The 23,128-nt window shown below is 41.4% G+C and overlaps 1 protein-coding gene across 1 annotated transcript in view; it reads right to left on the bottom strand.

The window, feature by feature from the left end:
* Nucleotides 1-17,773, bottom strand: part of LOC124775516 (neuropeptide CCHamide-1 receptor-like) — a 108,579-nt gene extending 90,806 nt beyond the window's left edge. Inside the window, exon 1 of the mRNA XM_047250349.1 lies at nucleotides 17,717-17,773. Coding sequence (XP_047106305.1) covers nucleotides 17,717-17,773 — 57 coding nt within the window. The remainder of the gene's footprint in view (nucleotides 1-17,716) is intronic.
* Nucleotides 17,774-23,128: the final 5,355 nt, after the last annotated feature.

Here is a 23,128-nt window from a genome sequence, read left to right on the forward strand (position 1 = left end):
AAAGTGTCTGTAGTTTTTATATGCAAATCTCTTAAATAAAATAAAGTTCATTAACATTCTACAGCTGTATTCTTCACGTCAGCATATCTATTCCTGAAAATAGCCACCCTATCGTGGAACGCACTTCTCCCAATGAGAGACCAGTTTATTGATACCGTCAATCTAGAAATTTTGAGTTTGTTAAAGGAGCCACAACCTCACATCTGCTTTTCCCGTTTCGTCACTATATAACTGAAGTCCTCGAAATTGCTCTTTAAATTTTGGAAACAGATAAAAATTGGCTGTGGCCAATTCGGGAATTTATGGAGGACGATCGTTGACAGTGAATCCGAGGCGCCGGATTGTTACGGCGATCGCATATAGTTTAGTATTGTTTTGCTGAAGGAGAGGGCTCTGTTCCGATTCATGCTTTCAGTTTTCTGAGAGTCTCGCAGTAACTTTCAGAGTCTGTGGTGGTGCATCATACCTTGAAGATTCCAGAACACGCTGAGCACGACTTTCCCTGCCGATGACATGGCCTTGAACATTTTTGGCGTCGGTTATCCTTTCTGGCAGAACTGCATTGGGGCTCTCTCGTTTTCGGTGTCAAAGTGGTCAAATCTGCAAAAATGGTTGAAATGGCTCTGAGCACTACGGGACTCAACTGCTGTGGTCATCAGTCCCCTAGAACTTAGAACTACTTAAATCTAACTAACTTAAGGACATCACACACACCCATGCCCGAAGCAGGATTCGAACCTGCGACCGTAGCAGCAGCGCGGCTCCGGACTGGAGCGCCTAGAACCGCACAGCCACCGCGGCCGGCCGTCAAATCTTCTCTCATCAGCTGTCATAATGTTGTTCACCAATCATCACCGTACACAGCTTTTATTAGTCTACGGATTCCACTTGTAGGTACGTCTTCTGCGTTTAGAAACTCGTGTACAGCACGTTGTTTACGTTGCGTACCGCCATCTTACACGCTGCAATTTGGACTCCTCTAGCGGCAGAGGACTGCAATTTGCTTCAGCGAACCGGGGAAGTCGACCGAGTAATATGCATGGCATATAACACATTATCCGATATTCAGAGAAGAATAAAAATTCGGAGGCTTAGGTTTTCAGTAGTCATTGTGCAATACGTTGGTACATATCCCTGCCAGTACAAGAGTACGGTAACACGATGATACCCATTTCTTAAAACTGACATATTACGTCTGCTCCCTGAAATACACCAATATTCACAGAAGAGCCAACTAACTCCTCCTAAGGGAAATGATTCATAAAACTCTACGAAACCTACGCAACATCAGTCGCCATGTTCTTTACCTGCTTCTCTTCCTTTCGTACCGTCTCGCTATTGTCGACTGGGTTATAGCGGACAACATCGAATTCCAGGATACCTTGAATCTGTCCGTAAATAGTACATTGACTCGGCAGAAGAAATGCTATTGTCTAGTCGATGGTCTATATTACCAGGGAGGTGAGCCATCATCAATCTTTTGTCACAAGAATTCAGCAGCGAAACAACCGCAGTACTAAGCAGTGGTATGCATTTAACCACTACTTCCTCCAAGATTCCAGCGGAAGAAATCATCTATTCGGTGGAAGCATCGTTAGCGCAACACCACAGTGCGCTCGCCTTTGTATATCAAATACCACACTACCAAACGGAAAACGGTCTTAGAACTACGGAAGAAAGAACTCACAGCTCCTCATGTCAGGGACAAGGCCACTTGCAAGGACAAAATGACAGATACGGTGTACTGGAAGTTAAATGCCTACTGCACACCGAAACAGATCTATTGAGTGTCAAGAAATTAAAAACTACAATCTGACGTCACAAGCTCATTCCAAAAGCGCCTGTACCATTTAGAATTTATGATTTACACACTAAGTAGAATGTTCAATGCGTGCCACTATAAATGGAATCAGTTGGCCGATTAACCTGCCTGCATTAAATAACGACGCACAGATGGATAGACCGACGCCTTTGTGAGGAATTATGGGTAAATTCGTTATCTTACAAACGTTACTTCGCAACGGGTTTTGCACTTGCTGGAGAAGAATGTATCGCCGTTCAGCCGATTTAAAGAAATATAGCCTTCAGTCTAGCTCTTTCAAAATGTGAGGAGATTTTATAAACAGACGGAATATCTGTAGATTCTCCTTGTCGTCTTTGGCTGCAGATATCCTTATGCAGCTACTCGAAATGAGGGTTCGTACCGGAACGTCTATATAACCGTCACATTGGCTTTCTCACTCGGATAATACTTTCGTCGTCTGACCATATCGAAAGGAGAAGCTGCAGGATTTTCACAAGTATCTCAAAAGTACTCATGGTAAAATCAGTCTTAGTTTGGAAAGACCTACAGATATTTTCCCTCTAGTACCACGGAAGGTATTCCCCGATGTTTTAACACATGTCGTATCATTCGGTCCCTTCTTGTTGCATTATTTTTCATGTGTTCCTTTGCTGGCCTATTCTGGTGACAAACTCCTCATTCCTCACGGTTCCACATCACTAGTCTTCTACAGCATCGCGCCTCAAACCCTTCGACTCTTTTCTTTTCCTGTTGTCCTACAGTAAATGGTTCACTATCATACAGTGTTTTGTTACCTGTGTACATTCTCATAAATTTATTCCTCTGATCAAGACCAATGTTTGATACTACAGACTTCTCTAGGTCAAGAATAGCATCTTTGCCTGTACGAATCTGCTTTTCATGTTCCCCTTTCATCATCCAAATGTATTGTTTTGCTTCAGACTTAGCAGAATTACTAAACTTCGTCTAATTCTTGAACAGCATGCTTGATATTACGGCTATCGTTAGTATGATTTCTGCTGCTTCTCATTATTTTTGTATTTCTTCGATTTTCTCAGTCCATATTCATTACACTGTTCATTCCAATCAACAGGTCTCACTTTCACTGGAGATAGAGTTGTCATCTTTAAATCTTACTGAAATTCTTCCACCTTAAATTTTAATCCCACTCTTGAATCTTTATTTTTACGAGTATTTCCATCATTGAACGGTAGGGGCGAAAGACTTCATCCCTATATTACACGCTGTTAATCCCGAGCACTTTTTTTTTGTCTTCGTTTCTTATTATTCTTCTTGGTTTGTAACTTTTGTGTGTTAACCCCCTTTCTCCATAGCTTACTCCTGCCTTTTTCAGGACTTCTAAATCTTATATCATATGACGTGGTCAAAAGCTTATTCCATGTCCACCAATTCTATGTCTTGTTTCCTTACGAATCGCCATGTCGGAACTGCCTCTCTGTTGCCCTTGTCTTTCAGAAAGCCATACTGATCGTCGTATAACAGGCCCTCAATTTTCTTTTCCATTCTTCTGCATATTACTCTTATTACAGTATATCCGTTGGAAAATTAGGACACAAAATTTCCAGGAAACCTTCAATTACCACATTATAAAAATTGGAGTTTTCAGCACGTCGAGAGCAAGAGTTTATCGTATTAGTCGTGAAGACAATTTAAAACAGGAATTACGCCATTTGAGAAAAAAACATTCATATCGTCTGACTAAGACAGCCCTGAACCGTAAAAGAATGCTAGGTAAGAAAGAAGAGGAGGCTGCAATACCAAGTCGACCGTTGCTTCTACCAAACAAAAAGAGCGCGACAAATCATTTCGGGAAGATCTAGCAGTGTAAATGTTTAATCCAGTCTTTTCAAGCAGCCATAACATCAAAGATGTGTTAGGAGCAACGGGAGACGAATCACATCCGCTACTTGCTGCTGGAGAATTGGAGAATTAGTTGCAAATGTTACAAAATATACATACGAAGACTTCGTGGAATTAATGAATGGCTAGAAGAACACGAACGACCTGTTCACTTATAGCAGCTCAGCACGTCAGGCATAGCTCAACAGAGAGAGACCTGCAGTCAAGATATACGTATACGAGGGGTGTTCAATAAGTAATGACACGCATGTCGCTTTTGTTCCAGATTCGAATACACACAATTTCCCACACTCTTTTGGCTACAAAACCCTATTTGTCAACGCAATCTCCGTTCAGTGCGACGGCCTTAATCCACCTTGCTGGGAGAGTTTGTATGCCCGCATGGTACCACTCTGCTGGTCGATGTCGGAGCCAACGTCTTGAGGCATCAGCAACCCCCCGTCATCCACGTACTGCTCCCCGCGGATTGCATCCTTCATTGGGCCAAACTGATGTAAAGTCGGAAGGTGCGAGAGCAGCGTAGCAGGAAGGATGAGGAAGACTAGCCCAGTGAAGTTTTGCACACTCTCGGGTGTGCAAACTTGTGTGAGGGCTCGAGCTGTCATGGAGCAGAAGTTCGTCTGTATTTTTGTGGCAACGAAAACGACGAAGTGGTTCCTTCAGTTTCCTGAGGGTAGAACAATACACTTCAGAGCTGATCGTTGCACCATGAGGGAGGACGCCAAACAGGATAATACCTTCAGAGTCCCAGAAGACCTTCGGCATGACTTTACGTGCTAAGGACGCTGCTTTGAACTAATTTTCGGAGAAGAGGTGGTGTGACGCCACTCCACGAATTGCTCTTTTGTTTCCGGTTCGAAGTGATGATCCCATATTTCATCACCTGTGATCATGTTCGACAAAAATTATCACCGTCAGTCCACCTGCTTAGCTGGGTGGTAAAGTGCTCGCCTCCCATGCAAGTGGGCCCAGGTTCGATTCCCGGCCGGGTTGGAGATTTTCTCTGCTCGGGGACTGGGTGTTGTGTTGTCCTAATAATCATTTCATCCTCATAACCGGTGCGCAAATCGCCCAGTGTGGCTTCGAATGAAAGAAAACTTGCACTTGGCGGCCGAACTTCCCGAATAGGGGCCTCCCGGAAAACGATGCCATAAGGCCATTTTCCATTATCTTTTATCACGATCAGCCTGGTAACGCGCAAGGAATTCTTCACAGATGGTCCTTTGTTGCTCTTTATGGTCTTTTGTTTGGCGGGGAGGAACCCAGCGGACACACAGCTTCGAGTAACCCAAGTGGTGGATGAGTGTGTCAGCAACACCAACAGAGATGTCCAGTTGAGCAGCAAGATGTTTGATTGTGATCCGTCGATCACCTCGCATGCGAGTGTCTGCACTTTCCGACATAGCAGAAGTCACAGCTGTGTGCCGCCGGTCGGCACGCGGGAAATCGGACGGATTTGCGACAACTACAGACTCCTCTTCCAACGACTCACCGTACTATTTGTTCACTACCAGGTGTCCCTAGACATTCTGCAAGCGCTTATGAATTTCTGCGATGCTCTGGTTTTCCGCCAAACGTAACTCAATGGCAGCTCTCTGCTTGGAATGCTCGTCCGTTACAGAAGGCTACGTATAGCGTCGCCATTTATGGGAACTTCATGAAACAGTAGGGGCTGAATCGGGAATATTCCACGATTCCCCACAACAAATTCCCTATTTTTCTAAACCAAAACTTGAAGAATTTCATACTTGTTACTGCCTACTTTCTCCGCTTCTGTCAATAACTGAATTGACTTAAGTGTGGCACTGAATGATTCTGTCAATAACTGAATTGTCTTACGTGTGGCACTGAATGATTTTTGACTGAATTTCGTTATGAATCTTCACGCATTGCTAAATTGGCACACTTTCATGGTAGGTCAGCAACGGTAATCCAGTATGACTGGTCTGAACGTTGACACACACCATTTCGAGCCCGAATGCGCATAATATTTTGCTAATTCGTAACGATCTGGGATACTTTGTCTTACTAAAACAGTTATGTTATCTCGATAAGCTGAAATTAATTTTTATTAGTACAGTTCGTACTAATTAGCGTTTCTTATTTCATTTATATCTTATATTTAGGTGTTGTGGTTAAGACACTAATCAGCATTCATATAGTCTTACACATGATTCAAAACAGTCTGACACATTTCGGATAGTTTTTCAATTTCACTCCTTCGCATAGTATGTTGATAGCACTTCGTCGCCTTGCCTGTTATGCTGTGTAGCAGACTTTAAAGCTGTGCAGATCAGCATAACGAAAAGGCGAGTGGTCTCGCTCGTTTTGTCCACGACTGTACATGTCTGTAAGAATTAATGTGAAATCAAATTAAGACTGATACAATACACTGCAATGAGCAAAAGAAAAACGACATTTCCGTAAATCTGTGATGGTATTTCAAATTGAAATTACTGTTATTAATTAATATAACATACTAATTTATGTAGGTTGCCAATTAATAGGAAGATTCGTGGGGAAAAGGGTGTTAAAGTGGCTAGGAGGAAAAAACTGGTCATTGTATATATTTTGCCCTGAGCAGTGCTGCTACCTGCCGAGAATTGGTCAGACTGGTTATAACATACGTCGTTACTACTGTAAGTAGGCTGTTTATGTTTTCTCTATGTAAGTAGGCTGTTTATGTTTTCTCAGGCTGTTTATGTTTTCTCTATGTAAGTAGGCTGTTTATGTTTTCTTATTGGCAACGTTACGTAGTGCTCAATATGAAAATCACTGGCTGTGCTGTGTGCAGTCTGTGGCTAGTTTGCATTGTTGTCTGCCATTGTAGTGTTGGGCAGCGGCAGCTGGATGTGAACAGCGCGTAGCGTTGCGCAGTTGGAGGTGAGCCGCCAGCAGTGGTGGATGTGGGGAGAGAGATGGCGGAGGTTTGTAATTTGTCATGAACTGATATATATATTATGACTTGTGATGATATTAAGGTAAATACATTGTTTGTTCTCTATTAATATCTTTCATTTGCTAACTATCCCTATCAGTAGTTAGTGCCTTCCATAGTTTGAATCTTTTATTTAGCTGGCAGTAGTGGCGCTCGCTGTATTGCAGTAGCTTGAGCAGCGAAGATTTTTGTGAGGTAAGTGATTTGTGAAAGGTATAGTTTAATGTTAGTCAGGGCCATTCTTTTGTAGAGAATTCTGAAAGTCAGATTGCGTTGCGCTAAAAATATTGTATGTCAGTTTAAGCACAGTCTCGTGTAGAATTGTTCAAAGGGGACGTTTCATATGTCGACCCTTAGCCGAGGATACCTCACTGGAATCTTCTGATTTTTTCTTGTAGTTTGTGTATTTAGTGTAGCTTTTGTTTATTGCTAGCGCGTAATTGTAGAGAGAATCTCCTTTGTAGTTGTAGTTTTTCATTGTTGTAGAGTAAAACAGTTGTGGCATGCATGTAGATTTGCACTAAGTATTTCGCAGCTGCAATTAACTAGACATTATTTCCATTGCTACGTTATTTTATTTTGCTCTTCAAATTGTGTTTTTCTGTGTTGTCGTGTGAAATACTGTGACAATAATGGCGTGTGAAAAACGTAATACTAGGTTCCAAAGTAAACTGAGAAATGACAGTGAAGACGAAGGCAGTGTGCTAGCGCCGCAGACTAATGAATTAACTGATGTTCAAAGTAGTAATTTGGTAATCGTGCATAGGGAAATGGAGCGGGCGGCAAACAATGGCACGGACAGTGAAACAATTAGTGAAGAGGGAAGCATTATCGATCGATCGGTCGGCAACAGCTCGCCTCAGGAATCCGAAATGACAGGACACAATTTCGCAAATACTGTAGATTCAGGTTTTGGGTTATCACAGTTTTCTCAAATAAGTTAAGACGCATTTTCTGCTTGTCAAAATGTGAATGTTGCCGGTGCAAATGCACTGCCGAAAAGCGTAGAGAAACAGATTCCAGACACTAATACATTATTATTGCAATTAATGCAACAAATGGAACAAAATCAGAGACAAACACAGCAAAAGCTTCAAAAGTTAGACACAATGGAACAAAATCAGAGACAAACACAGCAAAAGCTTCAAAAGTTAGACACAATGGAACAAAATCTTAAAAAGTTAGACTCATTGGAGCAAACTCTTGAACGAACACGTGAGGATTTAACTGCTGAGTTACATCACATTGAATCGAAATGTCAAAAAGTCTGTAATGACGTAAAAACACAAATTTGTGAGCATTTCCAACCTATTTTTTCGCGTCATGAAAATGCACTACAGAATCACGAAGCAGCTATAAAAGAACTGCAAACTATTGTTCATGAAAATCATGAGACCTTGCAAGCAAAATTTGACTCAGTTGCATCTACCGATACGGTTATGCAACTTGCAAAAACTCAGGAAAACTTAAAGGTCACAGTAGACACGATTGCAACACAAATGGACACTCTGAAACTTGGTTCAGAAAAACATAGAGAGGAAATGATTTCACTATCGGATAAAGTAGCCGAACTTTCAGATCAGTTCACTAACTTATCTACAAAGGTAGATGATGATCTGAATGACACAACACCTGTAGCTTTCATGGACACTGAAGAGTATGAACAAATTAGAAAATTCAAACAAAATCAAAATCAAATCAATACACAGTACAAAAGAGAAATCCGGGAAGTACAAGATCAGCTGACACAGGTAATACAAGAATTACGTATTTCAGAAGACACTCGCGCTCCAACACGGGAAGAGGAACTTAGAAATACGCAAAAGCCACAAAATAATAACACAGGGCATTTCGGTAATTATGAAAGAAATTGGCAAGATACACCAAATTTTGAGATGGAACCGCCGAAACGACGTGACAATGACCGACATGCTACTCGCCGACACGATGATTTTGACTATAAGCTGTTCATTACTACACGTAAATTCAAAACATTTAAGAATTCTGGCAACGACATTCATCCACAAGCATGGCTCCATCAATTCTCTCATTGTTTTCCTCCCAACTGGTCGTTGGAACACAGATTAGAATTTATGTGTGGCTACTTAGAGAATGAACCAGCTGTAAGAATGCGATCGGTAATTCACGATTGCCACAGTGAAGGAGAGTTTTACCATGCCTTCCTCTCAGCATATTGGTCTCAAGCCACACAAGACCGTGTAAAACATAGCATCATAATGATGAAACGTTTCGAACAATCTGAATTTTCCAGTCTTATGAAATATTTTGAAGACATGTTGCATAAGAATCAGTATCTTTCAAACCCATACAGCCCCTCAGAACTCATCCGCATTTGCTTAATCAAACTGCCTGAACATTTACGACATATTATTTTGGCAGGACGTTGCAAAGACGACATTGAAGCATTTCAGGGACTCTTACAAGAATTAGAAATTGACACTGACAATCGCGGAACGCGAAACCAGGAACACAACAATTACAGGTCACAACTGTCACAATTCCTCGATGAAAGAAGTAATAACTTTACACGACAAGGCTATTCTCACAACACAAATCGTGACCAAAACAGACACCACCCGTATGACAACCGTTGGCAGAGTAGTAATAACTACAGGGAAAGATCACCTCTCCGTGGTAATGACTATCACAGAGACAATAAGAGAAACAGACAATATGGGAACCAAAATAAATACTATCAAGGGAGACAGAATAACTTTAGACGCAACGGACCAGCGCGCAGTTACGATTCAGGGAGAAATTCTCCACCACGTGACCGACAAGGAAGAAACTACGGATTCTACCGAAATGACGACAGACGATATGATCATAACGACAGACGTCAATTGCATCAGAACTGGCGGGATTCAAACAGAGCAGGGCCCTCTCGGCAAGGCGAATTTGTAGAAGTTAGGTCTCCTAATCCCAATAACGACGCGCGCCAACAAAGAGACAGACAATGACTCGCACAGCAGGCAGCCGCGTGCGCCAGGTGGCTCAGAGAAAAATAACATAGACGCTAACCTTGAGAAAAACTCCAGTATTCTTTACCGACGTATACCGCCTGACAATTGCATTCAAGTTCAAACTCTGAGTACTATGAAGAGTAAAGGTTTACACCACATTCCACATGTAAAACCGTTTATTGAGAGATAATCTGCTTTTTACCTTTGTCTTTGCCATATAACTTTTCACTTTACGTTGCTAGTATGCTTTGTCAGACTTAGAATCTGTTAACATGTAACAATGTTTGAAGTGAAATATCTAGTCAAGAACCAAGAGAACTTATTTAAACAGACATGACGAATGCATTGTTATAGTGAACAGACGTCACAGTGTTATTGTGTGTGTACATTCTTGCTTGTTTGTTGCACGATTACGTAACGACTATAAGGCTCACATACTTAGAACATTTACCAGTACTGCTAATGAGATTTTAATGCAACATTTTGGTTTATTTGAAAATACATTCTGAATTTAAAGTGCTTTCTGAGAGATACCAGATGACACAGAGGTTAGTTTATGTGACAGCTACACGATTTTTATCACGACGCTACTAATGAGTGACAATTTACAATGTTGCTTTTGCGGTGTATCTGTTTTATATCCGCACAGTTTTTCTGACTTCTTCTGGAAAGCAAAACATGTTTTAGTAGTAACTTTAGTGGTATAGCTACAATGAGACAGGGTTTTCTGTAGCACAACAATACGTTACAGTACAGTACTTTCTTCATCACAACAATAAGCGTAATAACTACGATATCTATACGCAAAGCATTTCACTTTTGTTTATCATGAGGTAAGTACATTGGTTTCTGCAGAACTTAGCTTTTGGAGGAAAATAACTACGACACTTTCACAGAGATTATCTTACAACAATATGCACATTTAGCGCTACAGGACACGCATTTCAGTGATTAATTTTGTACTTAAAACATTTATTTTTAAAGATTTTTGAATTACAAAGAAAGTTTTCAGTGATACATTTCATTTCATTGCTGTAATCTGTAACACCTGAGGGTATAATTACATTAATCCTCAGGGGGGTACACGCTTGCTTTGTGTACCATGTGTTTGGCAAGCACAAGGAGCCCTAGCTAATATGGTATTTGCTTATACAACTTTACACATCGGTACCATATTTCTCTAACACAGAATTACACAGCTACCTGATTATTTGACAGAGAAACAAACATTCTTTTTACTATGTCAGTGACACATGTTTACGCAATTACACAGTTGGATAACTTCACACTAATGAAATTGTATTTTGTCTGTACTTTGTGAAATGCTCATATTTTTTTGGAACCATTGTGATTCTATGAGAGCTTTGAATGATGTATTTGGTATGGATTCATGATTTTTAAAGTACGTTTGAGGCAGATGACACTTTTGACATGAGCAGAGAATTTTTTAATTATTGGAGGAAGCTACGACGATTTTGAGATTTGACTGAGGTGTTATGATGTTATTATTACGACGACGATGTGTATTATGTTGTTGAGGAATGTTTATTATGCTACGTATTTCTCATGATGAAATATTGAAGAAGTGTCGACGAATATGTATATGTATAATGAGGTAAGGAATAATGAGTAGTGTTTAGGGACTCTGATTTATGAAAAGGATGTTGGAAACCAAGAAACGTACTTTAAGAGTTATGAAATGTGTGTGTATATGCATGAATGTATCACAATGCCACTGAAAATTTTTTTGGACACTGTTATATTTATAGGGTTTTGATTCTACAGATTTGCAACGCTAATTCTTGACCTGTGAAATATTTTTATATGAGACTACCACGGTAGCAGAATCTCCTGTCGTAAATATTTCCGTACGAAAGTTAAGTGACCACCTGCACGTAATGCGTCGCGGGCACCCAGCTGTGTCAGACGCCTGGAGAAAAAGCCATTATTGCGAGCCCTTTTCAGCGGCTCAGGTAGCACAAAAAAAAAAAAGGGGAGGCCATTATCCTTGGAAATATTCTTACATCTGCAAACCTGATAACGACAAGCGTCTTTCTACGAGAGTTGAGAGCTACTAACTTATGAAATGTCACATGACTACTGAATGATATTTTTATGCTTTGCTTTTCATAGTTGCTTATTTCATTTGACATCTGTTTTCCAGCTGTGTTGCAGCATTGCTTTTATAAAATTAAATGCATTTGCTAATGTGAACACTTTCTGTCAACAGATTTATTAAATAATTATTTTCTGATCCACATTCTTTAAAAAAAAGGAGCACTTGGAAAGGAAAGAACAATAAGAAGGAACTAATAACAGTAACACATAATTTTCTTTTCAAGTACTTGGTAATTTCTTTTGTAGAATAGATTGTGATGCATCACTCTAATGTTAAGATGTGACATAGGTATTAGACATGGCCATTTTAGTGTAATATTTTTTCTGCTTGCGCTATGTCATGTTTAGGTATAAGTTGCTGCTGTTTGCCAGGCATAGTGTTATTGAATTTGACTTTTGCTCATTTATGCTGCTAGCTTTGCCAATTTGCATTTTTTTGCATTGCTGTTTGTGTTGATTTGTTATGTGATGCTGCATTGCCTCGTCCCTTAGTTTAGCATCTGAGCTCAGTAGATTTAAGTTAGCTTAAGAGGGGGTAGCCTCTAAGAGAATGAGTTGCGATGAATTGGAAGAAATGCATTGAGAAAACAGGTTTAGGTAGGATTTTCTTGGAAATAAATGTTGAGGTAAGAAATGTGTGAACATATAAATACAGAAAGCATGCTTAGATAGAATTTTTTTTGGTGGAAACAAAGGATGAAATAAGAGGAAAGATATATGAAGTTTTGGGTTGGACTGCAGTACCAAATGTTACACTGAAAACGAACCCTGTCCTTTCCTATTGGTGTTATCCCACTATGTGTTTGTGTACCCTTGAGTATTTGTTTTCTTCCTGTCTCTGTGTACTGTTTCATAGAATTTTTTCTCTCTTCTAATACTAAGCTATATTCACTATGAGGAGGAATACTGTTATCCTCAAATATAAGTTGCATTAATAATATGTTATTTTCTTTGTAAAGTTGTTTACAATTCTGTTCTGTTTCAATGTTCATGTGTGAAATTAATGTTTCGAAAACTATTCTCATTATTTTATGTATGTACTTATGTCACTATTTTTGTAACACTGATGTATATGTTTATTTCTATTCTTTTGTAAAGCCTGTACTACAAATGTTATCTGTATTATTATGTTTTAATGATGTATTTTGTACCTTTGTTATTGTATTCTTATGTTATAAAATTGTAATTGTCACCAGTTCATGACATTATTAACTTGTTAGTTACATTTCACTGCACACGTTTCTGTTGGTCATAGTATGTGGACAATATGTGAGAAGTAGGGACTGATAGTGTTTGCACGTGTGTTAATGATTCAGCAAGGGACTGGATAACAGCATTGCTGGTTCTAAGGACAATTCCAAAAACTTTATGAATGCACAAGTGGTGGTTATGGACTTGCTATATTATCCGCAAGACTCTTCGATGGTGATTGTGCACCTGCACAGTCGCAACAGATGGCTGCTGGCCATCTCTACAAGGACTACAGTGGGTCTACATCTTTGATGACCCACCATGCCATTATCTCTACAAGGACTACAGTGGGTCTGCATCTATGATGACCTACCAACGCCATTATTTCTACAAGGACTGCAGTGGGTCTGCACCTCTGGTGGCCCACCAATACCACAATCTCTACCAGGACTCCAGTGGGTCTGCTCTGTGATGACCTACCTACCAATATTCTTCCAAACTTCGTATGACTCTGCTGTGGGTTTGCTCTGTTGTGGCCCATTACCTGTCTGCATGTCGAGAGTCAGCACTGTCTTTCCGTTGGAAGGTCAACACTACTTCTTCAAGACTGCATGGAAATCCACTACTTCCGTGTGCATTTTCTTTTACTGCTCAGACTTTGAGAAAAAACACTGCTATTCTACTGTTATGTACGATTAGGACTGTCTTTATGGACTGTGAGAAAATTTGAGCTTTTGACCAACATAATATCAATAAGTGTGTGCATTTGATTTCTTTGTTATTGTAATTATGAAAAATTTTATCAAATCATTATTGGCCACTGCCCAATCCCATTTGTAAAATTTTTTGTGGGGAGCATGGGGGCTATGTAAGTAGGCTGTTTATGTTTTCTCTATGTAAGTAGGCTGTTTATGTTTTCTCAGGCTGTTTATGTTTTCTCTATGTAAGTAGGCTGTTTATGTTTTCTTATTGGCAACGTTACGTAGTGCTCAATATGAAAATCACTGGCTGTGCTGTGTGCAGTCTGTGGCTAGTTTGCATTGTTGTCTGCCATTGTAGTGTTGGGCAGCGGCAGCTGGATGTGAACAGCGCGTAGCGTTGCGCAGTTGGAGGTGAGCCGCCAGCAGTGGTGGATGTGGGGAGAGAGATGGCGGAGGTTTGTAATTTGTCATGAACTGATATATATATATTATGACTTGTGATGATATTAAGGTAAATACATTGTTTGTTCTCTATTAATATCTTTCATTTGCTAACTATCCCTATCAGTAGTTAGTGCCTTCCATAGTTTGAATCTTTTATTTAGCTGGCAGTAGTGGCGCTCGCTGTATTGCAGTAGCTTGAGCAGCGAAGATTTTTGTGAGGTAAGTGATTTGTGAAAGGTATAGTTTAATGTTAGTCAGGGCCATTCTTTTGTAGAGAATTCTGAAAGTCAGATTGCGTTGCGCTAAAAATATTATATGTCAGTTTAAGCACAGTCATGTATAATTGTTCGAAGGGGACGTTTCACTACTTTCAGAGAGACAGGCAGAGGAAACGTGATTCGATTTGTTTTTAGCAATAAGTTTGTTTTTGAATCGTTTGATGTGAGTTAAGTCACTCGTAGAGAGAAATAATTTTTTTACGATATCGATATGTAAACAACGTCTTTTGGCCTACAAATGCAGATCCTTGTTATTTATTTCAGTCTCATAGTTTCTTCTGTGGATCATTAATGCTAACATGGCGTCCGATCAAGAAATGTGGCCTCACTACTCGTCGGCAAAAGTGTCCAAATAAGAGTTAGTTACTTCCAGAAAACAAGCATAATACAACAAATTAAACTAACTTCTAAAACCTTTGATATACAAAGATATGATCCGGAATTCTATCCCTTCGTGACAATCTTTTTTTTTATTAAAACCGTATCTATTCTGTTGTATTTAGCCTAATACAGAAGTCAGATTGAAAGCGGGCTGCTACAGCGGCTTGGTATTCTTTCAAAGAGAAGGATGTGAAGATGCCCAGAAAATGTGGCCGGAAATTGAACAAACATGGAGTCACGCTGCGATGGCACTGGTGACACTACCCATTTAAGTACGGAAAATTGGTCACTACGTAAGCCTTCAGAAAATTTCATGTATTTCTATAATATTACTTTTCTTTCAGTTAAAAATATTTGGTGTGATAGCTTATGATATGTAGATTCAAAATATGCTAGTGACAAGTTTTTGTGAATAGCCATGGTCGGGTGAAAACTAAAGCTCTGTTTCAGTAGCGTTTTTAACCCCCTCGGCTCTCCCCCCTACCATCTTCCTATGTGCCCCGAGGTGTCGCCCTACAGTGTCAATATTTCCTGCTGAGCATAAAAGTTTGCCGACCACTAAGTTAGAACGTCGACTGCGCTTCAGACCCCAGCGTCCAATACTGTATCACCACCTTATCTAGTTTGGGCTCTTGGGGAAGAACAGACTGCCATTCCTCCGCAGACATTCAGACACGTCACTCAAAGTGTCTGCAACAGAGTTCAAGCCGTCATAAACGCTAAGGGCGGACACATCCCATATTAGGTCCACTAACAATTGTCCGGATACTTTTCATCAGATATTGTACGTTGATTTATTGCTGACAAATGAATTATTTTATTTTCGCGAGTCTGAGCCTGTAATAGAGCCTGAACTGGTGCCGATGTTCTCTTCAGTCTTTCTGTATTTATGTTCTGGGTCACATTTCATGGCTACTATTGGTAATCTGTACCTAGGCACTGTTTTTGGCAGTTTCACACCAGCTGGTACTTAATGTTCTTATTCCAGGAGCGAGTGGGTCAGTTTTAAGTACTAATGTTCTAACTCCCTCTCGAGCTAACTGTGTCTAATAAAGCTTAAAGGTTTCATTACAGTCACTCAAATTTTGGTCTGATATTTCTTCATTTTGTACCTACATTCACCTCAGTCTGTAAGAACTGGAACAACAGCTACATGTTTTTCGTCTGTATCATTATACGGATGCCTACGAAAAGCAACGTATGCAACACACATTACTTTCGAAATATAATAAAAATCTCTTTGTTACATGGCCACAAATTTGAAAATCATATTCTCCTGCTATCTTATTCACATTATAACTGCATATTGTAGCTGTCATTTACTTACCAGTATAATAGATGGGTGATCAACATAGAGAATTTAATTTATTACTGTGTAATTACATGCTTCAGCGATCAGTAACACTTGAATCTGAATCGTTGGTCGCTGATTCGACGTTATTCGGTTCACAGTCATGCTAATTTACACTTCAATTACATGAAATGTGCACCTCGTCTGCCCATGGCACGTTTAACAGCCAATTCCATCGGTTTCCATTTGCGCCGGTTAACAAATTAGGCCAATAACGACATCCAGCAACTCCGTCAGTATCACAGTGGCACCTGCCGCCAAAATCGAAAGTACTTTTCATCCGTTAAAAGAAGATTAGTAGATGTTACTGTATATTTCCGCGATAATTTCATCAATATGGTGGGTGTAATTCCCAAATTCTAATTTTTAATTTTTTGTGTTACCTTACGAATCGACTCCAGGTGGAGTAATTAGACGGAAACCACAAATTAAGCTGGAGAAACGCATGAGAAGCAAAAGGTGAAGTTAAGGCACAGCTTGTGGCTGCCCTGTTACCTTTGCTTCATTCCTTATTAGTAGTATCATGGGATGATAGTGTCGGGGACAAGTAGTTAACAAAATCAACTCCTGGCCATTTATGTAAGCAGGAGACCAAACTAAAGGGAAACGATGTAAATACAATCACAGTTTTACTAATTAAATACCCATATAATCCTGAAGAATCACAAAACTTTGTGAAATTGCAGATACAGTGAAGACTAAAAAAAAAAAAAAAAAAAAAAAAAAAAAAAAAAAAAGCCAAGTGTGTGCAATGATTAGCTTCAGATGAAAGAGCTACGGAATTATTCTTGCAAATATAAATATTTCATGAAGGACAATAGGATGGATTGATTAATTTGGCAAGAACAGATTTTGGATTCATTATTTATAATTATTTATCAGCATAGTCTTTTCAGCGATGAAATGTGTGACCTGTGTGGTTCCATTTCATTCATTCGACCAGTGAAACAGCTCTTGCAGATGATTCTATGGGCATTCTCATATTCTCGTTTTATAAACGTATACAAACTTCATGGTGTCACATGTAGATACCACTCCATCGTCATATCACAGTTGATAATGGAATTGCAAGTTTCCGTAAAATGTGGATAGCGGTCGTGCGGGATCCACTGGACCCAATGGAGCACGTCCACTGAGCCACACCTCTGGAAGCTGTGGACTACGAGCGTCCTCTGTAGCCGCGATATAGAATGGTTGTCGGCAGCGGTTCACCCCATTTGGCGCTTAGAGCCACTATGCTTCGACACCTAAGTTCGTGCTTCGTCCTTGTTGACATTAAGATAGCTGGACTTGCTGCATTATTTTTAACGAGTCTTCATACACTTGGAGAAATGGAAGTTAAGTAAACCTTCCTTCCTTGTGTTAATTTGTTCGCTAATCGTTTTTCCTCCTGCTCAGCGTTCCTACGACAGCTGCCGCTCCTCACTGTAGCCACCGTCTTCTTGCCATTGTGTGCGAAGACATACACAACAAACTCAACGGTAGAAGTGGGGAATAGGAACATGTCAATTGGGGATCAATCAAGATAATTAGTTTAGTAACGAATCTTTTCAAATTCTAAATATGTATTTTCTATTACGTCCGCTGCCATGGTGGTTGAAGAGTTATCTTATTGAAAGAGCATTTAAGGGTAAGCCAGCCTTACTCGCAGCTTAGGCAAATCCTCTTCAAAACGTCCCAGCACAGATGCAAGTAGAATCATTTTTTAGTTTCGTTTCGGCTTCTTTCCAACAATCTATCAGTATTACATATGGGTTTTGACTGTTACTCCACGTCTTTAGTGAGACGAAGGATTCAGTTTCATATACGGTCACTAATACGCAGATAAACCTGCAGATGGTTCCAACGTTCTATGCTGAAATGGATTTTCGCGTAAATTTTTGGTGAAACATCAGCAACTTAAACTTCCCGGGAGAACACCTTTGGCGTAGGGAACATAGTGCTTTCATACCGTTGAGATACTAATAATATCGGTTGACTCAGGCATAATCCGTATTGCATTACATCATAATGACTTGCACAGTTTCAAAGCTGTATGTTTTATTGCGGTCAGCTTTCTAAATGGACATTAGGTTCTGTGTTCACGTCAAAACAAGAATGCAGAAAAATATAGCCTTTAAAAGAGGACAAAATGTCCCGCTTTTTTTTTAAAGATGTGGGCATTTTTTGCCACAAACAACTTGTTACTACCATTTTTTCCTATTTGTTTTCTTCTCGAGAAAAACAAACAGCCACTGGTAAGGAAGAATGCATGTGTGTATATTTATTTCATTTTTTTGTGGAGTTCCTCTCCACTTCTTTCCTACCTATGTGTGGGTGGGGCTGTGTAACTGAGAGGACACGAACGTTTTAAAACTTGCTGCTCAGCAGTCAGAGAGTATCATAGTAGTTGGGTCCAGGAAATGTCGTGGTGAGTCTCTGCTTTCGACAATATATGGCTGGCGGTTAGTCTGATGTCCTTAGCTGCGCCTTGTGCCGAATGCACTGCTCTATTCCACTAATAATTTCCAAAAACCTAAGCCACCAAAATCAAATATTAGCCAGGAGGAACGACGTGGCTTACGCTTCGAGAGCGAGGACTTACTCATCTTGTGATCCGGAAAAGGAATTACCACCGTGGTTCTGAACACTGAAGAGTGCAACCGGAAGGTGCTAAATTTATTAGAAAATGAGGCGTACCGAAAGATTAGTTGCGATCCATAGTCAGGAAGACAGGAAAGTTATTAAAGGAATCCGGTTTACCACATGAAGTGCTAAAGAAATTAATGCCTCGCGCCGCCAGACATCCTAGGGTTTATGGACTACCGAAGATACATAAGGAACATGTCCTCTTAGGCTCATTGTTAGTGCAGTCAGCTCACCCACCAACAGACTGGCAATACATCTTGGAGGATTATTAGCTCCAAAAGTGGGTCATTGTGAACACCATACTGTTAAGTCGCTGAGATTTGTTGAAACGCTGAAGAAAGTGAAAATAAGTCGAAACGACGCAATGGTTGGTCTGGACATTCATGTGATCCACGAACTGGTGCACCGTGAGGCCATATTAGGAAGGTGTCATCGGCGTACCTAAGGAAGCAAGGCGGACGCAACACCGCAGAGTTCAGAGCCTGCTTCTCAAAGTGCTCCATGAAGAAATTCGCGACTGCAGGAGACAGTGGCGAGCCCATTGTTGTGCCATCTGTCGTTCCATAATATTCGTCGCGGTATAAGAAGTACGTTGTCGTGAGAACATGACGGAACAACTTGACGATTACAGGTGGAAACTGTTGGGCCAAAATATCCAGCGTGTCTTGTACAAGACAAGACAGAGTCTGTAGATAGAATATAGCTGGTGTCTAAAAATTTCCCCATTGACTTTCGAGGTTTAAGGAACCTTCTTAAGAAGGGTTTTGAAAGACAAAATGAGACCGACTTGGATGAGATTTACGCACAGTCAATATTAGCCAATGGGCGCATAGCGCTCTATTGGAAGAAGACGTAGCCTGACTTGAACGTCCACACTTACTTTCCATAATTTGGACGCAGGTGTAGGGCAACTAAACACACATAATAATAAACTAGTAAAGCAAGAGCTGCGTAAAATGGTGGAGGAGAGGAGCCATACTCCCTTGCTGGACAGATCGCTTTCAAGGCCATCACATGGCAGATTATAAGCTTTGGTGATAAGCTTAAAGCCGCGCTAGTTGTTACCAACAAAGCTCTGAAAACTACGATTATTTCACAATTGTCAAATAGCCACTGCAATGTCGTCGAGCTTCAGTGTTCACTAGGAACCCTCTACATAGTCAGTACGTACTTCGATTACGGTGGCGACATTGAGGAGTATCTAGACCACCTCACTACCATGATTACGACGTTGCGGTGGCGGAAGGTCATTTGGTGGTGGACATTAATACGAAGTACCCCCACTGCTTCAGTGGCATTCGGGATGACAATGGAGGCTGGGCAAAGGAAGCAATCATGGCCTTGCAATTTGTGGTGGGTAGCAGTTCAGGTAATCCCGCCAACCTACAATGGCAGAAGTGGTGAAGGCAGTGACATTGACATCACTTTGGCGTCACCTGGTGTTGCAGACAACGTTAAGAACTGGTCAGCTACCACAAGTGATCACAATCTAAAAACATTTACATTAATTGATAGAGAGTGCCACTGGGACCTGGGGTGGGTAGTTCAGCTCAGTTATAATCGAGCCGACTGGGAGTGTCTGTCAAGGGTGAGTGATATTCCGACGTTTCCAGAGGGTGACGACAATGTGGAGGAGTACACCAAAGAACTAGTTAAAACGCTTACCATAGCAGTGAAAGCGGCCGTGCCGACCAGGAGGAGAGCTGTGGCGGCCTCCCTATCACTGTAGTCTGTCGAGCTGGAGTACAGTCTGTCAGAATGATAAGGAGGTACTATCAGAGAAGTGTCGTCTGGTCGGGGATGACAAGCAATATTGGTTTCAGCAATACTGGTAGGTCCTTCAGAAGGAGCTAAGAGCTCTTAGACTCAGCAGCTGGGAGCGGTATGTGCTGGACCAGCTGGCAATTGACCCCTGAGGCGTTCCTTATAAATTAATAAAAGTGAAATTGCCCATAGTGTTGCCCACCGTCAGGGATGGGGACCTGATGACTTAGTCTTGGCGGGAAACTGCGGATGTTCTACTCCGGTCCTTGTTGCCTGACGACGATGCGAAGGTAGATACGGATGAGCAACGTTGCGTTACAGAAGAAGAACAAACAGAATACGTTAATAACAGCGTGGTCTACCCGTTTTAGGAAGAGGGAGTGGACGCACAAATCAAGTCCTTAAAGACAGATAAACCCCCAGGGCCAGACGGCATCAGAGCGGAGGTGGTGCAGTTCCTCGACCCACAGCTTGTTACGCCTCTAACAAGGCTGTACAATGTATGCCTGAGGTTACACAAATTGCCGACCATCTGGAAGAAGGTAAATTTAGTAATTATAAAGAAAGGTACTTACAAGGACCTAACGCTGCCAAAATCACACAGGTCTATTTGCCTGTTAGATGTTTTTGGAAAACTCTTTGAAAAGCTGTTAGCTGACAGAGTGGCAGCACACAGAGTGCCGTGCGGGATGAGAGACAGACAATTCGGCTTTCGGCCAGGGCGATTAGCGTCTGACGCTATTGCCCTAGCAGCGGAGGTCTATGCCGCGTCTGTGCGTATGTGTACTCTCGTCATCATGTTGGATATCAGTGGCGTCTTTGACTATTTGTGGTGGCAGACGCTCTTCTGCTGCTTGCGGGAGAAGGACTGCCCAGGGCCGCTATATGGCTATGTAAGGAGATATTGCCAAGGAAGGGAGGTTTGGCTATAGTCCAGTAGTAGACGTGTTAGTAAAAGAATAACAGCAGGTTGTCCTGAGGCGACTCTTTTAGGACACAGTGACGATGTGCTAGAGGCAATAGCCTACGCAGACGACCTCCTCCTGGTGGAAGGCGGCCGTAGCCGCGAGGATCTAGAACCAAAGAAAGAATATTCTATATCCTTGCTATCTGAGTGGTGTCAGAAAGCTAGGACGAAGATCACACCGAATGAGTGTACTTATCTAATGTCAAAAGGAGAATTAATTAGAAACCCAACCGTTAGAATCGATATCTCACCAGTTCTTCTGCGTCGAGAAGCCCGATGTCTGGGCGTCATCGTTGACGAGCGATGGATCTTTGCCACACATATCGAGACTGTGACCGTGAGATCGATGGCGGAACTGAACAATCTTATTAGAATTGGACACAAAAGATTTCATCTTCAAAAAATGGCTCTGATGACTATGGGACTTAACATCTATGGTCATCAGTCCCCGATTTCATCTTCCAGCCAATCGAATCCGGCTATATCACAACATTATCCTGACCTCGATCGTTGGTTACGGCTCCGTGGTTTGGGTACGCAGGATCACGAGGGTCGTGCCTGCCATGGCTGTGCAGAGAGTGCAGCGGAATTTGCTGATGCAGTCAATTGGGACATACAGAACAAGTCCAGATGAGGCCCTGATAGTTATAAAGAGCCTCTGCCCACCTGATATTAAAATACGGGAGCAGGCCACCGGATACTGTCTAAACAGGGAGAAAATTAAAAAAGACCGTAGAGATTTTTGGGGTTCACATAGGGGACAAAATTTCGATCAGATGATGAGAGGGAGAATTATGACGAGACTGATACAGAACATATCAATTTTTAACAAGGTTTTCGGAACGACTGAAGCTTACGTATTTTCAACTCGGCAGAGGTCTGTTGCACTTTCTCACAGAACAAGAGCCTTATCCGGCATACCCACGTCGGTTTGGAAAGAAGGCAGTACCGTAGTGTGACTGTGGAGCCTTTGAGGGCACTCCGGACCACGTGGTCTATACGTTCCCCATAAATAATGATGTGGTAGCTAACTTGAGGCGACAACTACCGGATCTCGACGCACCACATACTAAGATATCAGAACACCTTCGAGATACTCAACAGCTTGAGTACCGAGATTTCCACCAAAGCATTAAGGGAATATCTGAGGGTTAATCTTTAAAGATAGAGAATTGCTGAAAGAAGTAACGACGCACTTGCCCTATACCACCGTGCCGTGGAGTGGCCGACTGCCGTTACGGTCGGAATCCGCCACGTCACGGAGTAGGGGAGCTGTGCGTCTCACTCCGAAGTAGAACACCGCACTAGGTTATTAAGATAGATAGTAATAGATGTAGTTTAGTAGAAATAGATTTCTTGAAACCAATACTTTGGGATCCTGCAGCGATAGTACAGTCATTAGGGCCAGACCATTGCCAGGGGCATGCACACTGTGTTGGGTTGTTTGGGGAAGGAGACCAGACAGCGAGGTCATCGGTCTCATCGGATTAGGGAAGGATAGGGAAGGAAGTCGGCCGTGCCCTTTCAGAGGAACCATCCCGGAATTTGCCTGGAGTGATTTTAGGGAAAAACCCAAATCAGGATGGCCGGACGTGGGACTGAACCGTCGTCCCCCCGAATGCGAGTCCAGTGTCTAACCACTGCGCCACCTCACTCGGTCGCATGCACACTGGGATAAGCTCCATGGGCACAGCCACA

Source organism: Schistocerca piceifrons, chromosome 2, assembly GCF_021461385.2.
Source record: "Schistocerca piceifrons isolate TAMUIC-IGC-003096 chromosome 2, iqSchPice1.1, whole genome shotgun sequence".
NCBI classification, from domain to species: domain Eukaryota; kingdom Metazoa; phylum Arthropoda; class Insecta; order Orthoptera; family Acrididae; genus Schistocerca; species Schistocerca piceifrons.